General features: G+C 41.5%; 1 protein-coding gene across 1 annotated transcript in view; it reads right to left on the reverse strand.

The window, feature by feature from the left end:
* LOC143775062 (dynein axonemal heavy chain 3-like) overlaps nucleotides 1–24479 on the reverse strand; it is a 2972411-nt gene that overhangs the window by 35754 nt on the left and 2912178 nt on the right. Inside the window, exons 74-76 of the mRNA XM_077262897.1 lie at nucleotides 8403–8540; nucleotides 2324–2584; nucleotides 508–600 (exon numbers count right to left, since the gene is read on the reverse strand). Coding sequence (XP_077119012.1) covers nucleotides 508–600; nucleotides 2324–2584; nucleotides 8403–8540 — 492 coding nt within the window. The remainder of the gene's footprint in view (nucleotides 1–507; nucleotides 601–2323; nucleotides 2585–8402; nucleotides 8541–24479) is intronic.

The raw sequence follows: 24479 nt of genomic DNA on the forward strand, positions 1-24479 counted from the left end.
GGGCTTATCTACAGCATTCTGGAATGCTGTAGATAAGCCCCCAATGTATCCTGAAAGAAGAGAAACAGAGGTTAGATTATACTCACCCGGTTCGGGTCCGATGGGTGTCGCGGTCTGGTCTGGGGCCTCCCATCTTCTTACGATGACGTCCTCTTCTTTTATTCACGCTGCAGCTCCGGCGTGAATACAAGAAGAGGACGTCATCGTAAGAAGATGGGAGGCCCTGGACTGGACCGCGACACCCATCAGACCTGAACCGCAGCAGGACCGCCCCTGGGTGAGTATAATCTAACCTCTGTTTCTCTTCTTTCAGGATTCATTGGGGGCTTATCTACAGCATTCCTAAATGCTGTAGATAAGCCCCTGATGCTGGTGAGCTTAGCTCATCTTCGATTTTGGGGGTGACAGGTTCCCTTTAAATATATCACCATCAGTTATTTTCTAGCATATAAGTCAATATTAATGAGAACTTTCTTTCTAAAACAGGGGCAGTAATGTGTTTATTACCTGTTTTGGTAAAGTTGTAAGGATTCCATCAAATAATTCTACAGTCTCCTTCTGTTCCCTGGTGATATTTCCATTCATATGAAGTCCAAAAACCTACATAAAGAATCATTCTACTCAAATATTCATTTAACAAAGGCGTTCAAAATCAGCTTATAACCAATCACCCATAAATTAATATGAGACACATTTGAAAGAATTGCAGGAAACTTGTTTTATTGTTGTATTAACAAACAAGACAAAGCAAAAGAAAAATAGACTAACATCCCCTCTTAATGTTTTGGGAATATGTTTTAAAACATGAAGGAGCTGATAGATTCAAATGTTTGCGCCAGAAAACTATTGCAAAACGGATGGACCACCACCTGCGAAATTAATTGAAAGTGACAATGTTTCTCATGCATGCCGCTTATAAGATTTGCCAAATTCATTAAATGGCATGCATCTCAGAAAGCATTGAATGCATCTTATTCCTTCATGTTTCTCATTAAGACTGGTGTACGAAACGCATATGTTACAGGGAGCCTGACAGTTGATACATGCTGCTCGATCCAAGGGCACCATGGGTCAGATGCTGTCTGTATGATGTCAATTAGATATGTTTAACTCTGAAACACTGTGGCATTTCAGAGAAAAACATAGTTCAAAAGCCACCGCGGACGGATCAGCACATGAGACTAGTCAGACAGGCGGGTCCCCGGCTGCTTTTCCCTGTCCACTACCCTGGAGTGACTGGTATTACCCTGCAAGCTTGTAAAGCGAAATATTCATCACTCCAAGGGAGCAGCCAGGGAGAAGCTACCGGGGACGTGCCTGTCTATCTCCCAAGTGCCTTGGTTCTCAGCGGCTATTAAGCTATTTTTTTCTCTGATACGCTGATATGTTTCAGAGTAAAACATATTCAGCTGAAAATCATACAGCCAGTATCTGATACATGGTGCCCGTAGATAAGGCAGCATGCATCAGCTATCAGATTCCCTTTGTAGGCAAAACATTATCCTTTGTGGGTACACCGCTTGTACAAATGGTATCAACAGTACCATGCCTTTTTCTTCTTATTTAGGAGGGTTATTGGAATAATGCAGTAAAAGTGAAAGTCAACTTTTGTTGGTTGCACTCCTATATTGGAGAATATGTGTGTCGTATATTAATAATAATAATAATAATAATAATAATTTTTCAATAACTGACTTTGAATCACAAATAGCTATTTAGAGGGAATCCATCATGTTCAGAAACACTATTTACCTGTGGATATAGTGGTAATCTGCAGGTAAGTAGCTTTTGAATAATATCTTACGTGCTTAATGGAGCTGCGGCTACAGGGAGAAATGAATTTATGTTCTTCCTGCAGCTGCTTTTTTCTAGTCTTTGCAGAAGAGCAGGTAGCGGTTACAGTTCGTGTTTAATACACAGTGAGCGCCTTGTAATCACTCCCCAGCATATTGATTGTCAGCCCATGTTGCACATAGACACTGAAAAGTAGGCTGTCAATCAAAGTGCTGGGGAGTGATTATTGCCACGATGACTGTATACTGCATCGCTTTAAGTGAGTGGTCGCAGGGAGAATGTAACTTCATATTTTCCTTGTAGCCGCTGCTTAGTAAGTGGGGTACACATTAATAAAATGCTGTTTACCTGCAGATAAATACCATTTCTGAATGTGACAGGTTCCCTTTAATATATGTAATGTGATATGTGTAACCCAGGTGGATATATGATTCAATATTAATTAATATTAGTAAGCTGATTACTATTCAGAATTGATTCTGCTATCAAGTGGCAATGCAACTTGACATCCATTAAGGTTTATTGTTACCTCCGGATCAGCATTGAGGGGTAGGCTTTTTATGTATTCCATATAGCTGTCGTGGGTACCGTACTTTGGAGTGAAGTATTTTCCACTGGGAGAAAATGTGTAATGGTCTTCGGTAATTACAGCTTCACAAAGAAATATGTCTAGCAGGCTTAAAAGGAGACGCCTGTCGTGCTCATCTGTTACTCTTCCTCCATAGTTACATTCTCCAGTTAGATAAATGACGGCATCGAGAGGGGCTTCTTCATAATCATTGAGGAACTTCTACAACATGCAAGATATATATTCGTCTTAATTATCTCATCCCAAACGTAGCACATTGTGACATGCATTGCCCTAATTAAAGGTATCATATATTGTTTATTAAGGTCAGTACACATTTACAATGGGCATCACCTCCGAATTCATGTTGCTGTGGTAAATTTGTAAAGACTATAGGGATGTGTCTCATAAATCACACTCAAATATAAAAGAATGGACCCTATGCAAAGCTTATGTAGTGATATATGTATTAGTTTTTTATATTATTTTAAAGGAGCTTTCCGACATTCTTAAATAGACCACAACAGACTCCAATCAGGATATGTCAGTATGGGCATCATGCCACTATTACTGCTTGTGATTGACTGCCTCACCCTGATAATGTGAACAAGACTCCGGCGGGAACCACAAAACTAACAGCCTGAGAATAGTGAACAATTTAACTAGCAGTACATTTTTTTTACTGGTTTGGAACTGGTTGGGGGTTTGGTGAATGGATTTAAAAACACATTTAACTCTATGGTTATGTGACCAGAAAGATCGAATATGGAGTGTTAGTCATCTGACTTCTAAGAATATATTATGAAATGAATTAGCATAGAATTATAGAACTATCAAAATGAAGCAAAAAAACAATTGGGATTCAAAGATTAAATGGGTTGACCTTTGAATCTATGGGGAAAAAACGCATCCTGCGGACAACTTTGCAGGATGCGTTTTTTCTCCTAAACGACGCATTGCGACGTATACAAAATGACATTAGTGTGAAAGTAGCCTAAGGCCTGCAGAGTCCCCAGAATTGTCTCCTGTCGAGTACATCTAGGACAATATTGGTTTACAATTGGCAATTACAAAATGAGCTGCCAGCAGTGGATCTTGTTGATTTGAGTGCCCAAGTGCATTCAGCATGGCAGACAACCATTAATAATCTCATAGGTATATCAGCCTAGACATGTAAGTGTGTATATTTCTGCTCTTGGTCTCATACTTGATACTGAATAAATCAAGAAGTTTTGAAAAATGTAGTTTCCAATTTTATCATCGTTTGTATATCATTAACATGTCTATTGACCCTTTGATTGCTATAATTCTACAAATTTACCTTCTAGGTGTTGCAATTTCAATTTTGACAAGTATGTTTTTTAAAAAGAGATGTTTTCATGCAGACTGCTAATATAACTAATTCAGTTGGGATGAAGCCCGCTGAGACCGACCCAAATGACTTGACTCCCTATTTTCATCTGCTATTTCTACTATGTTTTCACTGATTTGTCAGCTATACGGCACTCCTGGTTTCATAGATGCATACGTATTGTAATACTTCATATACAGATCAGTAATGGTGAACTTAGTACTCTTCTATGAGAAGTGCATGAAACCATTAATTCTTGTTCAATCCAAAAAAAGAGTATATGTAGTGTTTTGGGACACAATTTTGGTCCTTCATCTAATAAATGGATTGGAAGAATAAAGGGAATAAGAAGCAGATGGTGAAGTAGAGAACATGGACGACCACCATGGCGCTTATCGCATAACACAGTGAGGGTAGTTTCCCCATCCATAGAGCTTCTCTTCACCACCTGCACTCTGTTTGGGTAGACATACAAGTTTTTTTGGGGAACGCACGAGACTAAGTACTTTCATCTACTTCACGTATTAGAGTGATAGTTCTTCCTTACTGACATAAGTGCCTACAATAGGAGAGCCTGTCTCTGATTCATGCAGCTTGTAATTTGGGCAGCATGAATGGCGGGACAAGTAGCCTACACCCCACAGATTACATGCTATTCAGCTGAATTTTTGGAGACACATCTTCGGACAAACTAAAGCAATTCTAGTCAAACATTATGTTAAAAAGTTGCCGTTCATGCAATTATCTATGTATTGTTTCTTTAATTTCTTCAAGCTAAAGTTTGATTTTAAAGGGAACCTGTTAGAACATTTTGAAAGTAAGGGTATGACTGTATAAGCGCTCGTGCCCAAAGCCAAAACATGTTCCTTCTTTGTAGAGATCCGAATTGCCATCATGAGAAATCTAGGCTAGAAGTCATATACATGCACTAGAGGAGGGTCCGTGCACTTAGTCTGCTTCTGCCCAATGCACTGACACACCCCAATGCACTTCCAGCCTGATTTGCATATGACATGATTTGTACATCTGATATGTATAAAAAGTATAATTTTTATTGGTTGAAAATCACCTATACATCCACACCACTACTCCTATATGTGCCAATGTTCTGACAAGTTCCCTTTAAATCTGATTGCAAATAACTACCTAATGCTGTTCTCTGCCTTTTATTGTGAAGTTACATTAAAATCACCTATTTATTTATCTTAAGATTTTTCTAATTGGAAATGCACAGGTGGTTGCCCCTAAGTGACAGCAGCACCATTATAATAGCATGGCGTCAATACACATACAGCCCATTGAGCCCTTTGTCTACAAGTTATGTTAATTACACCATGTCTCTTTATGCCAAGTGAACTGTTAGATACTTTGTGCAGCAGGGAAATTATTAACAATTAGGTCCTTTGTTACTAGTGAAGGGAGACGTTTGTCATATGTCCGGTAGGACTCATGCGGATGGAAGTAGAGCAGATATAATACCGCCATACTGTTACTAAAATAAAAATGAATCATTATGTTAAGGCGATTAGTACTATCATACAAGATTGATCCCACTTCTACACAGGCTCTGTGCAAACCCCTATGATGGTTTCTAATCCCCCATGTGCTGACGCATGTTCCTGCCGAGACCCAGGCATTTCCTGCAATCCTGTGATAGCCCCTATTACTCTATGTGCCCCTGACTGAGCGTCTGTTCCCCATCAGGCAATAATGCTCCATCTTTATTCATGGCATAACTTCCGCTGTTCCCCTGTATCTTGTCCTGATAGACTATGTATATCCTATAGGAACGGGGATAGCTCTGGCAACCCCTTGGGCACACAAGATCCTGATGTCATGCAGTATTAACACATTGTATACGATGCAGCATGAAAGGACCTGATGCTGCTTTGTAATAGGCTTTAGTATGTAATTGCTGCACACAACATACACAAATAAAAGTATTTAACTTAACATTTAATCTAACATTCATACAATATATGATACTTTCTGTAGTACTTGGTTTTGTCAGTGTAGTTCCTTTTTTTCACCATTAGGTGGCAGTGTTTAACTAGAGATGTTTTCATTGTCATCATTTATTACAAATGCGGATGGATGAGTAGAGGAGATAGATAGATATAAAGATAAATAGATAGATAGATAGATAGATAGATAGATAGATAGATAGATAGATAGATAGATAGATAGATAGATATGAGATAGATAGATAGATAGATATGGGATAGATAGATAGATAGATAAATAGATTAGATAGATAGATAATAGATAGATAGCTAATAGATAGATAGATATGAGATAGATAGATATGAAATAGATAGATAGATAAGAGATAGATATGGGATAGATAGATAGATAGATAGATATATATGAGATAGATAGATAGATAGATAGATAGATAGATAGATAGATAGATAGATATGGGAGAGATAGATAGATGGATAGATAGATAATAGATATATAGCTAATAGATAGATAGATATGAGATAGATAGATATGGGATAGATAATATATAGATAAATAGATAGATAGATAGATAGATATGGGAGAGATAGATGGATAGATAGATAATAGATATATAGCTAATAGATAGATAGATATGAGATAGATAGATATGGGATAGATAATATATAGATAAATAGATAGATAGATAGATAGATAGATAGATAGATAGATAGATAGATAGATAGATAGATAATAGATATACCGTACAGACCAAAAGTTTGGACACACTTTCTCAGTTAAAGATTTTTCTGTATTTTCATGACTATGAAAATTGTACATTCACACTGAAGGCATCAAAACTATGAATTACACATGTGGAATTATATACTTAACAAAAAACTGTGAAACAACTGAAATTATGTCTTATATTCTAGGTTCTTCAAAGTAGCCACCTTTTGCTTTGATGACTGCTTTGCACACTCTTGGCATTCTCTTGATGAGCTTCAAGAGGTAGTCAGCCAGAAATGGTTTTCACTTCACAGGTGTGCCCTGTCAGGTTTAATAAGTGGGATTTCTTGCCTTATAAATGGGGTTGGGACCATCAGTTGTGTTGTGCAGAAGTCTGGTGGATACACAGCTGATAGTCCTACTGAATAGGCAAGTCTCTTCTGCTTGTTGCCTGTCCTTAGCAGTGGTTTCCTAGCAGCTATTTTACCATGGAGGCCTGCTGCACAAAGTCTCCTCTTAACAGTTGTTGTAGAGATGTGTCTGCTGCTAGAACTCTGTGTGGCATTGACCTCTAATCTGAGCTGCTGTTAACCTGCGATTTCTGAGCCTGGTGACTCGGATAAACTTATACTCAGAAGCAGAGGTGACTCTTGGTCTTCCTTTCCTGGGGCGGTCCTCATGTGAGCCCGTTTCTTTGTAGCGCTTGATGGTTTTTGCCACTGCACTTGGGGACACTTTCAAAGTTTTCCCAATTTTTGGCTTCGGCGACCAATGAAAGCCTCAGTCCCTGGTAAGAGCTGAGCACTAGAGGCCTTTTGAGTATATATCGTGACTAAAGGGGTGGGCCCACCATGACAACTCATCATTTACCCACTGGATACAGTAGGTGTCTGATCAATGGTGGTCTGGCCACTTAGACCTTCACTGTTCCCAGGAACTGGGTTCTGGAGGAATGGTACTGAACAATAGCAATGGAGATACTTCATCAGTCCCATAAATAATGAATGCAGTGGTGGTGTTATGTTGGGCCCACTCCTTTAAGGAGGTCATACACATTAGATAAAACTCAAAATCTATCTGTCAAAACACGAAAAATCGGGCATGATTAATGTTTTAAATGCCTGACTTTTTGCTCCTATAAGAGACAAGCTCCTGTTAGGGCAGTGGAGGTAACCTTCAAGAAAAGAGCCAGGAGAATTTAATAGGTATTTTTTTCAAATTACACATAATATTGACAGGTAAGAATATATTTTATGTTCAAACCATGTTCAATAGTTAATTGTGCTATTTTGGAACTGTTGTCTTTGCATATCCCATGCAATTAAATATAATAATACACATATTTCTTCTCTACTCTTCAGAACAATAGAAAAACCAAGTCTCCTGCTGAAAAAAATCATGCTTTGATCAAGCCTAGCATCTCCTTCCACTAATTAATCGAAAAATTGATTATGTCATGTCTATGGCAATCCAAAAGTAATTAGCTGATCCAGCACTTCAATAAAATATAAAAAAAAATGCGTGTGTTTCCAATAAAAACCATATGACAACATGGCATTTTCAATCAGAGGAAAACATCTCAAAGGGTAAAAAAGTCATGGTTGATGCATTTCGAAACAACACTTTTTAGTCATAACCTAACCTATGCCATATGCCTCGAGCAGCAATTTGCTGATATAAAGTGTCAATTGCCTTATATTTTTTAAAGCTATAAAGCCATGTAAATGGTTTCAGGAGTGTGAAAGGTGTAGATAAACTCTTATAACAGTGGGGGAAATGGGGGGTTATGAGCTTCCCTCTTAATGTCCACCATCTAGTAGATGTAAATACAAAAAATCTCAGTACACCAAGATTTCCACCCTCATGTTCATGTTTCTGTGCTTTGTATGTCTTTCGTAGCATCTTTGAGACATTGACATTAAGTGCAGTGTAAAACACACAGATTTTTCAGTTGATTAAGAGATCTTTATCCATCAAGGCTTTGTTTAATTATATGTGGCAAGAGCTGGCATCCGTTACCTGGAGTTGCTTGGCACTGATTTTTAGGTCGGAGTCACTGAATTCATAGGGTATATTCCAGCCAAGGGATCCATACGTGCGCCTCTCTTGAACAAGTGCATGGAAAAAACATAATCCGAATAAAAGCTTCTTAAACACCTATGTAGATAAAAATATATCTGAGAAACGGAAATTGCAAATACCATAGACAATCATTTCTTAAATGTTCACTATTATGGTCAGTACCTTCTGGAATTGTTTGGCTTTGTTGCTCTTATCCAACACAGACATTTCTCCATTGACATGTTATTTGTATATGCGCTTTGTGCTTACTCCTAGGTTAAGACTACAAATAATAACAGCCCCCATCTGAGTAATAGTCATTTGGATCAGCCTTTATTCTGTGTGCCTAATAGCATCTCGGTGCTAGCTTAGTGACCACCCAAGCCCATGGCGGAAAATCTTCAATTCCCTTACTACCAGGAGAAAACCAACAAATCTCCATGGTACTCCAGAATGAGAGCCAGTGTGTATTTCCGAAGACCAATTTTAGTAAGAATTTGGGTCAGTGTAAAATTAAATTAGAAAGGCTTAAGAGGATTGTCGACTACGAACCCTAATTAATATAAAATCCCCGTAAACTGATCACCTGCCCCGTTCCAGTGATGTCAGCCGTGCTGTTCCGCTTGTATTATGTTCAGGCTGCACCCAATGAGAGGCAAATGTAGTAAAAATTGCCTCAAAATTCCAACACATTACTTTGCAAAAAATAAAAAATAAATTGCAAAACTTCTCCTATACATTACAATGTTAATCATGGACAGAACATGGACTGCACACTGATGACATCCTTGGGCTGTGTAGGATTTTTATGGACCTACAGACATGTACAGCTGATTTTGATCTGTGACTTCAATGAAGAATGGACATGTCTCCATGATTTTTTTGCCCATATATCGTCCACAAAAAACAGACGTAAATAGCACCATAGACTTTAATGAGTTATGTCCATGTACTCATGAAATTCTGAATGAGACCTAAATCTTCCCCATTATTCTAGTGAGTGGAATCGAATAATAAAGGCAATTCATTCTTAAAGGGGTTATCCAGAACTAATTATTGGTTTACTATGGGCCTAAAAACAGGCATGTAACCCCTGCCTGTCATGCCATGGCGCCAATCTCTGCCAGCACAGAGCAGTGACAGACCGCTCCCAATGGTGATTCAGCGGCTCATCTGACACCACATATACAGAGCAGTGGATTCGCTTCTGCTCTGCTTGTTGACTTCTGGATCCCCGCTGCTTAACCGCGGGAAGCCGGTTGCCAATAAACATGAAGTTTGTAGTCATGCCCTGTTGATAGAGCAGCACAGAAGAGGAAGAACTGCTCTGTTGACGAGGAGCAACTAAATCATTGACAAGAGCAGTCAGTAACCGCTCTGAGCCAACGGGTACAACAGGCAGGTAGTTGCCTCTGTTAACAACTACCTGCCTTTTAGTTTTTAGGCCCATAGTAAAAAAGATAAAATAGTCCTGGACAACCTCTTTAAGTATTAGAAGTAGTCTGAGTGCTTTTGATTTCAGGGAAACTTTCAAAATGAAACAAAGGAGAAAATTAGGAATATTGTTTCAGGATATCTACATTTAGGAGTCAGCAAAAAAAATAGCCAAATTCATCAAAATGGTGCATGTGTAATGATAAATTTGGCACAACTCGCTTGAAATTTTAGAACTGTTTGTTTACCACCTCCTGCTTGGCATACATGTAATCCAATAATTTACCCAAAGGGTGGTACTCGTCTTGGTGTGTTTCCCAACTACTTGCTTCTGTTTCTAAACATCGGTCACTGTTATAGTCTCAAATGTCTAATACATATCATATATTTCTTGCATGACGTACTTCATTTTACTGGCATAATGAACTGTTTCCATTATTTCCTTTGTTCACTGCCAGTATTTTCACATTCTTATTATGAAGCAAGTTTTATTCGCTAAGCACATCGTGTATGGGTGGATTATTAGTCTGGCACGTTTACCTTACATGGACCCAATGCAACAGAAGGCCTGCACAATACAAGCAAAGTATAGAGTGGTATCCTGCCGAATAGAGATATATATTCTCTGTGTATACAGTTACAATGGCAGCTATCAAGGGGTCGGACACATTAGGCAGCAATTGTATTCGAGGAGATGGAAGAAAACAAAATAGGCAAGTGTAAAAATATGAGTGATTTCAACAAGGGTCGTACTGTGTATACTAGACAATTACGTTTGGGAATTTTCAAAATATCGGGTGTCGTTGGGTCATCCCGATATGCATTGGATAGTACTGACAAAAGTGGACCAAGTAAAGATAAAAGTAACCCTGCTATTGGGTCGAGGCTCACTGATGAAAGTGAAAATGAAAGTCTAGCCAGTCTGATTCCATCCAACAGAACTACTGTATCATAGCTCTACCCTCGCCTATTGTATCCTCACCCATCCCTTGTAGATTGTGAGCCCTCGCGGGCAGGGTCCTCTCTCTTCACGTGCTAGTCGTACATGTACCTGTTTTTATTATGTATACCCCTCCTCACATATAAAGCATAAATAATAATAATAACTTGCTAACAAAAAAGATAATGCAAAACTCCACAACAGTCGAGACTATTTTGGCAGCACAAGGTGAATATACAGCAAATACATTTAATGTTATGGCTGTTTGGTGTATATATGCTTTTTCATTGCTATATATAGAAGCACAACTGTTCCTACGCCTGACATACAACACCACCATTTACATATTATATTCTCTACAAGACAGATTTCTTCAGGTCAGTGTTCAAAAGAAAACAAGAAGTCTGACGTGACCTTAGTACTGAATAAAACTGGCTGTTAGAGTTGGGAGTAGGGTGCAATTTTTTTTTTCCGGAAAATCTCATATAGAGCTTAACTTCTCCGAAACCCACTGTTCTTTTATTATTCTGGGAGATCTTAATGCTATTGCAAAGGTCACTCAGTGTGCCAGAATTCTTAGCTTTCCTGTCTGTAGAAATCACTTGAGGGGGGAGAAGTAACTAAGAGACGTTAACAGCCTAGTTACAGTATATGTAGGCATGGTCTATGTGGTTCTATTAAATGCATGAAAATATATTATTAGTGCATTTGTTTTATTTGGTTTTTATCATTATTGCTTGATTTTTTGTAAAAAAAAATATTTTAAATTATATCCTAAAATGTGCCCACTTACGGCATAAATACAGAGCAATGCAAACAGCTGGAAATAGAAAGAACGTGCAATTATAAGGCGAAATATATAGAGGAAAAAAAAATGAATTGTCTGAGAATATGTTATCTGCATCACACATGCATAAAACTTCTCACTGTGGTTGAGGAAAACGTACCATAGATAGAAGTTTTTGTTGCCTAAATATAGTTGTGAATTTTGAGAGGAACATAGTGACTCATAAGACTCTATACACACTAGCATTAACATAAAGTAATGGCAGAATCTGAATTCAGTGGTGATTTTTTTGCAGTAGTTTTATACCATCACATTTTATCAGATGAGGTGATGGAGTCCTGTAAATTATGTGTGCCCACCACAGTGTCCACTATATTCACAAGTGGTGGGCTCCTCCCAGCAGAGGTGTATCTAGGGTTTCTGCTACCTGGGGCAAGAATTCAGTTTGGCGCCCCCCCCCCCCCCCAAGGACATATGCGACTTGCACACTTAGTCACGTACCCACAAGCTCCTCTCCCTAATGCTCTCAATGTTCATTGAAAAACTGGGAGAAGCAGAAGAGAAGCTCATTGTCACAGGACCACAAGTATGAAAATCGCATATGAGTGAAGTGTCCATGTGATAACTACTGGAACCTGCAGAGCTGAATCCTGACATCGCAGCTTCTGAATTCTCACACCTAATGCACTGCACACTTTTAGGATTCTCCGGTGGACAGTCATGTCAGTACAAGCATGTGATTTGTATACTTTTGGCCACATTCCGACTAGACAAGTCATTTTCATTGAGTGAGGCCAAACATTTCTAGTCAGCACGTGACCACATATATATATAAATCACCAGCACGAGAGAATCCTGACAGCGTGCAGTGTGGACTGTGAGAATTCAGAAGTCTGCAGTCACAAAGAATGACTGCAGACTCATTACAAACCGTGACAACCCCTTTAATGCTCCTAACATAAATAAAAACATGAGAATTAGTTAGTATCACAAATAACATTTACATCCAGGTACCTTAAAGATGACGTCGTCTCTGGAATCGTTCTCCTTTTCTTCATCTTGTCCAGACCCCATGATGAGTTTTCATCACAGCTCGTCTCTGCAGACTTCCATCTTCTATGCTCTTTTGCAGAAAATCTTCACATGATGCCTTTAAAGATAGAAGTGTCATTATAATGCTCCTGAATAAAAAATTGGCCCTCACTATATTGTCTGCACAAACTATGACCCCCACATTGTCCCTCTTATGGTGCATGCTCTTCACACTGGCCCCCTCTTTACACTGTCCTCTCATACTGTGTCCCCCCTATAAGGCCCAGTATTTATACTGTACCCTCTCATCACACTCTCCCTCCTTGGTATACTGTCCCCTCCTGGCTGTGCCCTCTTACTATCCCCCATGCTACGCCCTTATTGCTCAGTTTCTATTCTGTGCCCACTCACTTTTCTCCCCCCAAACTGTCTCCTCACACTATTCCCCTCCCTCCTCATACTGTCTCCTCTCACATCCCCCTGTTCACCATACTGTCTCCTCATGTATTTACCCCCTTACTTTCTATACTGCCTGCTCACCTGACTCCTCATACTGTGTCTGCACACATCCCATCACCTTCACTCACCGTACTCTGTCCACATACATTTTTCACATCGCTACTCAACTGTGTCCACATACATTCCCCCGTTTGCTCCTCATACTGTCTGCATCCATCCCCCATACTGTTTCCTCATATATGCCCCCATACCCCCATACTGTTTCCTCATACATGCCCCCCTTTCCCCATACTCTTTTCCTCATACATGCCCCATTCCACTGTACTGTTTCCTCATACATGCCTCCCATCTCCCCCTTTGCTCTTCATTTTGTGTCCTCAAATCTCCCTCACACATTAAAGTGCCCCATCCCCGCTACAAATCTTCCCACAGACAATAATTAACCCCATCTCCACTCCAAATCTCCCCACATACATTAAATCCCCCATCCCCACTCCAAATCTCCCCCCACATATTAAACACCCCATCCCCACTCAAATTCTCCCCACACATAATAAAGCCCCCATCCCCACTCAAATTCTCCCCACACACATTAGAAGCCTTCATCCCCACTCAAATTCTCCCCCCACACAATAAATCCCCCATCACCACTCCAATTCTCCCCACACACATTAAACACCCCCATTGCCACTCCAATTATGCCCATGCATAATAAAGCCTCCCATCCCCACTCTAATTCTCCCCACACATAATAAAGCCCCCCATTCCCACTCAAATTCTCCACACACATATTAAAGCCCCCCTGCACTTAATCTTTGGTGTCTTCAGCTCCACTGGAGCACTTACCACCAGTGTTCACCTCTGCTGCGTGGGCGAGTAACGTCAGCAGCATGATCACATGATCTGATCATGCTGCTGGTGTTGCTCTGACCCAGCAGCAGGGGCGGACACTGACGGCTTGGGGCCCCTGTGCAAGAAATGTGCTTCGGCCCCCTCCTTTTATGGCGACATAGCTGTATATATATATATATATATATATATATATATATATAGCCACACACATACATGTATATATATTACATAGTCTCCTTTATTATGGATATTGACGTCCATTATTATACAGTGCCCTCTCTTGTTATGTACAGTGTTATGATCTCAATGGCAAGGGATCACAGAGATTAAGCAAAGTCTGCAAACATAAATACCAGCTCATAGGGAAGTGGTAACTAGGCTGACCATATAGCTGATCCTAGCACAAACACTAACAGTAGCCGGGGAACGTGCCTACGTTGATCCTAGACGTCTCGCGCCAGCCGGAGAACTAACTAACCCTATCAGGGAAAATAAGACCTCTCTTGCCTCCAGAGAAAAGACCCCAAAGAAATACAAGCCCCCAACAAATAATAACGGTGAGGCAAGAAGAAAAGACAAACGTAAGAATGAACTAGATTTTAGCAAAGAGAGGCCCACTGACTAAATAGCAGAAGATAGTAAGATGACTTATATGGTCAGCAAAAAACCCTGCAAAATATCCACGCTGAATATCCAAGAACCCCCAAACCGACTAACGGTGAGGGGGAATATCAGCCCCCTAGACCTTCCAGCGATATCAGGAATCACATTTTGTACAAGCTGGACAAAAATAAGAACAAAGCAAATAAACAAAAGTAAGAAAGCAGGACTTAGCTTATCTTGCAAAGAACCAGGACCTGAAGACAGGAGCAAACAGAAATGAACTGATTACAACAATGCCAGGCACTGGACTGAGAATCCAGGAAGTTTAAATAGCAACACCCCAGGCCTAACGAAGCAGGTGAGTACAAACCTGGTAAAAGACAATCCAAGTGCCAAATCACTAGTGACCACAAGAGGGAGCCAAGAAGTATAGTTCACAACAGTACCCCCCCTTTAAGGAGGGGTCACCGAACCCTCACCAAGACCACCAGGGCGACCAGGATGAGCAGCGTGGAAGGCACGAACCAAATCGGCCGCATGAACATCAGAGGCGGCCACCCAGGAATTATTCTCCTGACCATAGCCCTTCCATTTGACCAAATACTGAAGCCTCCGTCTAGAGAGATGAGAATCCAAGATCTTCTCTACCACGTACTCCAACTCGCCCTCAACCAACACCGGAGCAGGAGGCTCAACAGCAGGAACCACAGGCACAACGTACCGCCGCAACAAAGACCTATGGAACACGTTGTGAATGGCAAACGACACCGGAAGATCCAAACGAAAAGAAACCGGGTTAAGAACTTTCAAAATGTTATAAGGACCAATAAAGCGAGGCTTAAACTTAGGAGAGGAATCCTTCAGAGGGACATACCGAGAAGACAACCAAACCAAATCCCCAACACAAAGTCGGGGGCCCACACCGCGGCGGCGGTTGGCAAAACGCTGAGCCTTCTCCTGTGACTTCAACTTCAAGTTGTCCACCACATGATTCCAAATCCGCTGCAACCTATCCACCACGGAATCCACCCCAGGACAGTCAGAAGACTCAACATGACCCGAGGAGAAACGAGGATGAAAACCAGAGTTGCAGAAGAATGGCGAAACCAAAGTAGCGGAACTAGCCCGATTATTAAGGGCAAACTCCGCCAATGGCAAGAAGGTCACCCAATCATCCTGGTCCGCAGAAACAAAACATCTCAAATAAGCCTCCAGTGTCTGATTAGTTCGCTCCGTTTGACCATTAGTCTGAGGATGGAAGGCAGATGAAAACGACAAATCAATGCCCATTTTAGCACAAAAAGATCGCCAGAATCTGGACACAAACTGGGATCCTCTGTCGGACATGATATTCTCCGGAATGCCGTGTAAACGAACCACATTCTGAAAAAACAAAGGAACCAGATCGGAAGAGGAAGGCAACTTAGGCAAGGGTACCAAATGGACCATCTTGGAAAAACGATCACACACCACCCAGATGACAGACATTCCTTGAGACACCGGAAGATCAGAAATGAAATCCATGGAAATGTGTGTCCAAGGCCTCTTCGGGATGGGCAAGGGCAGAAGCAACCCGCTAGCACGAGAACAACAAGGCTTAGCCCGAGCACAAGTCCCACAGGACTGCACAAATGACCGCACATCCCGTGACAAGGAAGGCCACCAAAAGGACCTAGCCACCAAATCTCGGGTACCAAAAATTCCCGGATGCCCTGCCAACACCGAGGAATGAACCTCGGAAATGACTTTGCTGGTCCATTTATCAGGAACAAACAGTCTGTCGGGTGGACAAGAGTCAGGTCTACCAGCCTGAAATCTCTGCAACACATGTCGCAAATCAGGAGATATGGCTGACACGAATACTCCCCCCTCTTTAAGAATACCAGCTGGCTCCGAGACTCCAGGAGAGTCAGGCACAAAGCTCCTAGAAAGAGCATCAGCCTTAACATTCTTCGAACCAGGCAGGTACGAGACCACAAAGTCAAAACGAGAGAAGAACAATGACCAACGAGCCTGTCTAGGATTCAGGCGCTTAGCAGACTCGAGATACATCAGATTTTTGTGATCAGTCAAGACCACCACACGATGCTTAGCACCCTCGAGCCAATGATGCCACTCCTCAAATGCCCACTTCATGGCCAACAACTCCCGATTACCAACATCATAGTTCCGCTCAGCAGGCGAAAACTTCCTAGAGAAAAAGGCACATGGTCTCATCACAGAGCAACCAGAGCCTCTCTGCGACAAAACAGCCCCAGCACTGATCTCAGAAGCATCCACTTCAACCTGAAAGGGAAGTGAGACATCAGGCTGGCACAAAACAGGCGCCGAAGTAAACCGGTGCTTCAGCTCCTGGAAGGCCTCCATGGCTGCAGGGGCCCAATTAGCCACATCAGAACCTTTCTTGGTCATATCCGTCAAAGGTTTAACAACGCTAGAAAAATTAGCGATAAAGCGACGGTAGAAATTAGCAAACCCCAAGAACTTCTGAAGACTCTTAACAGACGTGGGCTGAGTCCAATCATGAATAGCTCGGACCTTGACTGGGTCCATCTCCACAGCAGAAGGGGAGAAAATAAAACCCAAAAAGGAAACCTTCTGCACTCCAAAGAGACACTTTGAGCCCTTCACAAACAAAGCATTATCACGCAAAACCTGAAACACCATCCTGACCTGCTTTACATGAGAATCCCAATCATCCGAGAAAACCAGAATATCATCCAGATTTACAATCATAAATTTATCCAGATACTTCCGGAAGATATCATGCATAAAGGACTGAAACACTGAAGGAGCATTAGAGAGCCCAAAGGGCATCACCAAGTATTCAAAATGACCTTCGGGCGTATTGAATGCAGTTTTCCATTCATCTCCCTGCCTAATGCGCACAAGGTTGTACGCACCACGAAGATCTATCTTGGTGAAACACTTGGCACCCTTAATCTGAGCAAACAAGTCTGACAATAGTGGCAAAGGATACTGAAACTTAACAGTGATTTTATTCAGAAGCCGATAGTCTATACAAGGTCTCAAAGACCCGTCTTTCTTGGCCACAAAAAAGAATCCCGCACCAAGAGGGGAAGAGGATGGGCGAATATGCCCCTTCTCCAAAGACTCCTTGACATAAGAACGCATCGCGGCATGCTCGGGTACAGACAAATTAAATAATCGTCCCTTAGGAAATTTACTGCCAGGAATCAAATCTATAGCGCAGTCACAGTCCCTATGAGGAGGAAGATCACTGGACCTGGACTCACTGAATACATCCTGATAATCACACAAATACTCAGGAACCTCTGAAGGAGTAGAAGTAGCAATAGACCAATAGACACCGGCGGAGAATCGTAATGAATTCCCTGACAACCCCAACTCGACACAGACATAGCCTTCCAATCCAAAACAGGATTATGGGTCTGTAACCATGGCAGACCTAACACGACCAAATCATTCATTTTATGCAGAACAAGAAAACGAATCACCTCCCGATGTTCAGGAGTCATGCACATGGTCACTTGTGTCCAAAACTGCGGTTTATTTTCCGCCAGTGGCGTAGCATCAATTTCCCTGAGAGGAATAGGAATTTTTAAAGGCTCCAGGACAAAACCGCAGCGCTTGGCAAACGACAAGTCCATAAGACTCAGGGCAGCACCTGAATCCACAAATGCCATAACAGGGTAGGAAGACAATGAACAAATTAAAGTCACAGACAAAATAAATTTAGGCTGCAAATTACCAATGGTGACAGGACTGATAACCTTGGTTAGGCGTTTAGAGCATGCTGATATAACATGTGTAGAATCACCACAGTAAAAACACAGCCCATTCTGTCATCTATGATTTTGTCGTTCGGTTCTAGTCAGGATTCTATCGCATTGCATTGAGACAGGTGTCCGTTCAGACAACACCGCGAGAGGATTATCGGATTTGCGCTCCCGCAAACGCCGATCAATCTGAATAGCCAGCGCCATAGAATCATTCAGACTTGTAGGAATTTGAAAACCCACCATCACATTCTTAATGGCTTCAGAAAGGCCATTTCTGAAATTTGCGGCCAGAGCACATTCATTCCATTGAGTAAGCACGGACCATTTCCGAAATTTTTGGCAGTACACCTCAGCTTCATCCTGGCCCTGAGAGATAGCCAGTAGAGCTTTTTCTGCCTGAATTTCAAGATTAGGCTCCTCATAAAGCAATCCGAGCGCCAGAAAAAACGCATCAACATCCGCCAATGCCGGATCTCCTGGCGCCAACGAGAAAGCCCAATCCTGAGGGTCGCAACGCAAAAAGGAGATAACAATTTTAACTTGCTGAGCTGAATCTCCAGACGAACGAGGTTTCAAAGATAGAAACAATTTACAATTATTCCTAAAATTCCCAAATTTAAATCGATCTCCAGAGAACAGCTCAGGAATAGGTATCTTAGGCTCAGACATAGGACTGCTAACAACAAAATCCTGAATGCTCTGCACTCGTGCAGCAAGCTGATCCACACTAGTAATCAAGGTCTGAACATTCATGTCTGCAGCAATCTCACAGCCACTCTGAGAAAAAGGGGAAGGAAGAAAGAGGAGAAAAAAAAAACAAAACCTCAGAACTCCTTTTCTTTTAATCCCACTTCTGCAATGCATTAACTATTTAGGCCTGGCATACTGTTATGATCTCAATGGCAAGGGATCACAGAGATTAAGCAAAGTCTGCAAACATAAATACCAGCTCATAGGGAAGTGGTAACTAGGCTGACCATATAGCTGATCCTAGCACAAACACTAACAGTAGCCGGGGAACGTGCCTACGTTGATCCTAGACGTCTCGCGCCAGCCGGAGAACTAACTAACCCTATCAGGGAAAATAAGACCTCTCTTGCCTCCAGAGAAAAGACCCCAAAGAAATACAAGCCCCCAACAAATAATAACGGTGAGGCAAGAAGAAAAGACAAACGTAAGAATGAACTAGATTTTAGCAAAGAGAGGCCCACTGACTAAATAGCAGAAGATAGTAAGATGACTTATATGGTCAGCAAAAAACCCTGCAAAATATCCACGCTGAATATCCAAGAACCCCCAAACCGACTAACGGTGAGGGGGAATATCAGCCCCCTAGACCTTCCAGCGATATCAGGAATCACATTTTGTACAAGCTGGACAAAAATAAGAACAAAGCAAATAAACAAAAGTAAGAAAGCAGGACTTAGCTTATCTTGCAAAGAACCAGGACCTGAAGGCAGGAGCAAACAGAAATGAACTGATTACAACAATGCCAGGCACTGGACTGAGAATCCAGGAAGTTTAAATAGCAACACCCCAGGCCTAACGAAGCAGGTGAGTACAAACCTGGTAAAAGACAATCCAAGTGCCAAATCACTAGTGACCACAAGAGGGAGCCAAGAAGTATAGTTCACAACAGTACCCCCCCTTTAAGGAGGGGTCACCGAACCCTCACCAAGACCACCAGGGCGACCAGGATGAGCAGCGTGGAAGGCACGAACCAAATCGGCCGCATGAACATCAGAGGCGGCCACCCAGGAATTATCCTCCTGACCATAGCCCTTCCATTTGACCAAATACTGAAGCCTCCGTCTAGAGAGATGAGAATCCAAGATCTTCTCTACCACGTACTCCAACTCGCCCTCAACCAACACCGGAGCAGGAGGCTCAACAGCAGGAACCACAGGCACAACGTACCGCCGCAACAAAGACCTATGGAACACTTTGTGAATGGCAAACGACACCGGAAGATCCAAACGAAAAGAAACCGGGTTAAGAACTTTCAAAATTTTATAAGGACCAATAAAGCGAGGCTTAAACTTAGGAGAGGAATCCTTCAGAGGGACATACCGAGAAGACAACCAAACCAAATCCAGAAACACGAAGTCGGGGGCCCACAACGCGGCGGCGGTTGGCAAAACGCTGAGCCTTCTCCTGTGACAACTTCAAGTTGTCCACCACATGATTCCAAATCCGCTGCAACCTATCCACCATGGAATCCACCCCAGGACAGTCAGAAGACTCAACATCCAAAAGATAAGACTCCAGCACACAATAATAGTGAAAAATAATTCAGTCATGTATTTATTAGAAATTCCAATAATGTTTAAATGACGTTTTCCGTCTATATACACCGCATACGTGGAAGAAAAAATGCCAATAGTATTCAGCACTATAGTATTCAGCACTTTCGCAGGTAATTATTTCAACGTTTCGGCTAGTTAGCCTTTTTCAAGTAAACCTGTACATGTATCTGTAATGATATTAACATGAGGACATTAGATACATAAACAAGAAATATAAAAACATAGTAGGAATAATTGTGAACATAATAAATATCTCAATGTCATCACAAGAATAATCCCTTTAAAATTGCGTAAGACCACACCTCGTATGTTTGAAATGAAATGAACCCCAAGGATACGACGAGACCGGGTAAGAGCACTGAGACCATCGGTCAAAGTCGAAAACCATTCGCAAGAAAAGAAAAAAAGGAAAGAAAAATGAAGAAAAATCTTGCAAAAAATAAAAATAAAAATAAAAAAATGAATAAAAAATGAGAAAAATATGATAAAATTTATATGAAGAATGTGACAAAAATATGAAAAAGAGGTGAGAAAAAATATAAAAAAATTAGGAAGAAAAGAAAAAGGGGGGAAAAAGGGGGAAATGTGAGGTGGATGAAAAAGGGATGAAAAGAAAGGGATGAAAAAATGTAAAAATGAACGAAACTCACAAAGATGGTGATACAATTATATCGCTCTCTAAAATACAAGGCCAGAAAATACACCTATTAATGGTGCAAAAATGAGTACACTGTCAAAAGTGAGAAAATAAAAGCAAAATGAAATAAAAAATGCCAAAAGAAATAGCACAAAATCTGGTTATAATGACAGCAGGGGAAAAGTGAAGGTAAAACCAAAGGGGTAAGAGATCGCAACAGAGTGAAAAAAAAAAGGGAAGAGGGGAACGTAGTATAAAGTGCAAACGCCATAGGAATACAAAGGATAGTTACCAGTGCCATGAATCCAGCTGACGTGGTCCGTAGTGCGGTAAGGTGAGGGGCGCAGAGCCGCGCTTATATGTGTCAGGACGCCACCGTGAGTGAGGGAAGGGGAAGGACTTCCGGGTGCCAGGAGGGTCGGGGTCCACAGTGCGCAGGCGCCAGTGAAGAGTAAGGGCGCCGCATGAGGACAAAAAGAACAGGCGAGGTGCGTCATTCGCGCATGCGCAGTTTAGCGCAAATCGGAGCCGGCCTGCAAAAAGAAAGACAAGATACATATTAAAGGGGAAACATATTAAAGGGGAGGAAGCCAAAAGGGGAAAAGGAAATAAGGACACATATGGCCAGTAAAAAGGGAACCTAGAGGACAAAAAAGGAATGAAAAGGGATAAAATAAGAAAAAAGAGCGGAAAAAAACGAGGAAAAAGGGGAAAAAAAGGGGAAAAAAGTAAGGACAAAAGGAAACAAATATAAAAATAAAAAAATATATGAAAAAAATTGAAAAAATATATTATATGAAAAATTGCAGATTAAACATATTGATAGAAAGAGGTAACAGACAGTTACATCAATAATGAACGAGGTCAGGGATAACAGACACAGGTCTATAGTAATTAGTATCAATAGATGATGTCGTAGTCTCTGTTGAGGCCAAGAGGAGAAAGTGTCTGCAATTTGTGAATCCAATATGATTCACGAGCCTTAAGTTTTTTAATCCTATCGCCGCCTCTTCTGAGCGGGGGAACACAATCAATCACCTGGAAACGTAATTGTGCGATAGAGTGTCTATACTCTAGGAAATGGGCAGGAATAGGTAATAGGCTACGTGAGCACCTAATGGTGGATTTGTGCTTAGAAATGCGGTCTCGGATATGTTGGGTGGTCTCACCAACATATCCGAGACCGCACGGACATTTGATGAGGTACACCACGTGTGTGGAATCACACGTGAAGCGACCCTTAATCTGAAACCTTTGTCCAGTACGTGGGTGTGAAAAGAATTCTCCCTTAATGACATTGGAGCATTGTTGGCAACCTAAACAAGGAAATGTCCCTTTGCGTGGAGTGCTCAGAGTACGTTGTCGCGGTGTAACTATTGCTGAACCGACATCTGCTCTAACGAGATGGTTCCTGAGATTGTCAGATCTCTTGTTGCAAATCAATGGTAATGTTTTAAATTCAGGGATATCGGGGTAAGCGGTCTGTAAAATATTCCAATGTCTAAATATGCTCTGATGTATTGGTCGTTTAAAAGGATGAAACATATTGACAAAAGCCAACCTTGGGCTCATACTTCTACCAGATATCACTGTATCGGTACTATTTCTTACTCTGGAAATAGTTGAAGGGTAACCCCTATCCCGAAATTTTAAATCCATCTCAAGATGCCTGTGGGAGCGAACTAATGGATCTGACACTATCCTCCTAATCCTCTCATGTTGCGATTTAGGTAAAGCCGTCTTCACATGTTGGGGGTGGCTACTGGTGTAAAGAAGTAGGCTGTTTTTATCCGTTGGCTTTACATATAGGTCAGTCTCGACAGAACGGTCCGCCTTTATCAGTACCAATGTGTCCAAAAAATTGATGGAATTACAGTCATATTGAATGGAGAATGAAATGTCAGATGTACTGGTATTTAGGTCACTATGGAAACCAAGTAGTGTCTCTACATCGCCCGTCCAAACCATGAACACGTCGTCTATATATCGTTGCCAAAAGAGCACATGAGATATGAACATGGGATGACAGTAGACGAACGTATTCTCGAAAAAATCCATAAATATGTTAGCATAAGGTGGCGCGACGTTGGATCCCATCGCGGTCCCCTTCTGCTGCATATAATACTGGTCCTCAAACAGAAAAAAGTTCTTAGTAAGAACTAGTCCAAGTAAATCCTGACAGAAGGACAATTGGTCGGTTGTGAAGGTCGTATGTGTTTGTAAATATCTCATAACAGCCTCAATGCCTTGTTGATGCCCAATGCTGGTATATAGGCTTGTCACATCCATTGTGACTAGAAGTGAATTAGAAGGCAGAGGGCCCAGGTCTCTTAATAGTCTGAGGAAATGGGTAGTGTCCTTCAGGAAGGACTTCATATTGGGTACCAGTGGTGATAGAATTTTGTCCAATGTGATAGCCAAGGGGGACAGAAGAGAATTAGTGAACGCGACTATGGGTCTACCCGGAGGTCTCCATAAATTTTTGTGCACTTTCGGAAGCGTATAAAAAACCGGCGTAACCGGATGCATGTTAACCAAAAAGTCGCCCAACTTGGAATCAATGGTCCCCAACGCTTGATAATGAGTAACGGCTTGTTTGATTTGTTTCGCTATCTCAAAGGTAGGATTACCTGATATTGGAGTATAAGTTGTAGTGTCACTTAATTGTGAACGTATCTCTTCAATATAGTAGGTCTTATCTAGCACCACTATTGCTAGGAGATAACAGACTTGAAAGCAAAGATTTCCACTGCCGAACAACAACTCGTTGACACCATTAAACCAGAAGACTTCAGGACCCTCAAGACCAAGTTGGACGACACTATTTCAGAATTTCGCAATAGTCTTCAGGAGAAGAAAAGGACCAAGTTCCTGCGTGACACCGATGACTATAAATATAATTCTGTCTACAGATGGCGTTCTACTGGATCATACAGAGGACAAAGATCATACCGGAGGAACAACAATTCTTTCTCCACCTGTTCAGACAGCGATTTTGGACCCTCCAGAATGCCTTTTTTAGAGTCACGCCGGGTTCGATCCCAAAGAGGAAGACGCGGAGGGGAAGGAGGCAACACAGATCGACAAAGGATGACTACGAGATCCCAGGTAGGGAGACTACTGCATCCAACAACATCGTCTATAATATCTCATCACAGATCCTTTCCCCAGCTGACATGACACTCTTAAAAAAAGGCCTCACATTTTGTCCCGTCCCCCGT

Source organism: Ranitomeya variabilis, chromosome 5 (genome assembly GCF_051348905.1).
Source record: "Ranitomeya variabilis isolate aRanVar5 chromosome 5, aRanVar5.hap1, whole genome shotgun sequence".
NCBI classification, from domain to species: domain Eukaryota; kingdom Metazoa; phylum Chordata; class Amphibia; order Anura; family Dendrobatidae; genus Ranitomeya; species Ranitomeya variabilis.